The sequence below is a fragment of the Plectropomus leopardus genome, unplaced genomic scaffold (assembly GCF_008729295.1).
Source record: "Plectropomus leopardus isolate mb unplaced genomic scaffold, YSFRI_Pleo_2.0 unplaced_scaffold9247, whole genome shotgun sequence".
NCBI lineage: Eukaryota > Metazoa > Chordata > Actinopteri > Perciformes > Serranidae > Plectropomus > Plectropomus leopardus.
The window spans coordinates 1-1,112 of NW_024701972.1; the positions used below are offsets into that span (position 1 = coordinate 1).

The following is a 1,112-nucleotide window of genomic DNA, read 5'->3' on the forward strand; positions in this document are numbered from 1 at the left end:
GCGCTCAAACCTGGGTCTCCAAAAAGCCCCTTTTTTCATTTTGACATGTCACAGTAGAAAAATTACACATGTAAAAAGTAAAATGAATGATGTCAGAATTAATTTGATTTAGCTATTTTTAAATTTGTTGTTTTGTGCATGTTGGCTCACAGTCACACTGTCATGATTTACTGATCAGAGCTTCTGCCTGCTGTTAGTGGTGCATGTAACAGAATATGAAGCTATAAGATTAAATGTTTCTTGTTGAAATGCAACGTGGGAGTCATAGTTAACACATGCCTGCTTGTCAGATAAGAATCAGATATTTTCTAACACAGTTGTTCCTCTTTTGCTGATGATTCAGCTGAAAGAGTTTCATGTCCCTCAAGACGGTGCAAGTGTTCCAGCTGTGGGTCAGCCAACGACTTTTACTTCCAAAAACAGCAACTTTCACTTGCTCACACTTCTCCCTCTGTAGGAGCTAATTTGGTCTTTTTTGTGTTTTTCCCTCTCTTTACTTCAGGTGGTCACCTGGCTGCAGGGTCCAGGTTCAGAGCTGCTGAAGACTCAGCAGGCGATTGGAGACTCAATGCGAGCGGCTCAAGCACTGCAGCAGAAACACGAGGAGATCGAGAGCCAGCACAGTGTAATGCAACACACACACACACACTGCACATTACACTTTCATGTCGTGGTTTAAGCCATAATTTGAACCCTGAACTCGAACTGATAAACATTAAAGTACAACATCACCACAAACTAAAAGTTGAATCAACAACTCTTAGAGTTTCACCAAAAAATGAACATTATAACCTTCAACATTTATTGCAGAACTATTGTAATGCTCTAGTTATAGCCAGGTGTGCCTATTGTTCTGGTGTGTACAGGAGTGGTTTGCTGTGTACGTGGAGTTGAACCAGCAGATCGCTGCCTTGCTCAGTGCCGGGGAGGAGGAGGAGGTGGTGGAGCTGAAGGCGCTGCAGCAGCAGCTGAGCGACGTCTGCTACCAGCAGGCGGCTCAGCTGGAGGGCCGACAGAACGTCCTGCAGGCGGCGCACAGCTTCCACAGCACCACACAGGAGGTACACACACACACACACACACACACACACACACACACACACACACACACA

General features: G+C 45.1%; 1 protein-coding gene across 1 annotated transcript; it reads left to right on the forward strand.

The window, feature by feature from the left end:
• Positions 1–502: 502 nt before the first annotated feature.
• LOC121940683 (SEC14 domain and spectrin repeat-containing protein 1-B-like) lies at positions 503–1,061 on the forward strand (the record flags this gene model as incomplete). Its single annotated transcript, XM_042483397.1, has 2 exons — positions 503–625; positions 867–1,061. Coding segments are annotated over 2 exons (318 nt in total), but the record flags the coding sequence as incomplete, so codon positions are not given.
• Positions 1,062–1,112: the final 51 nt, after the last annotated feature.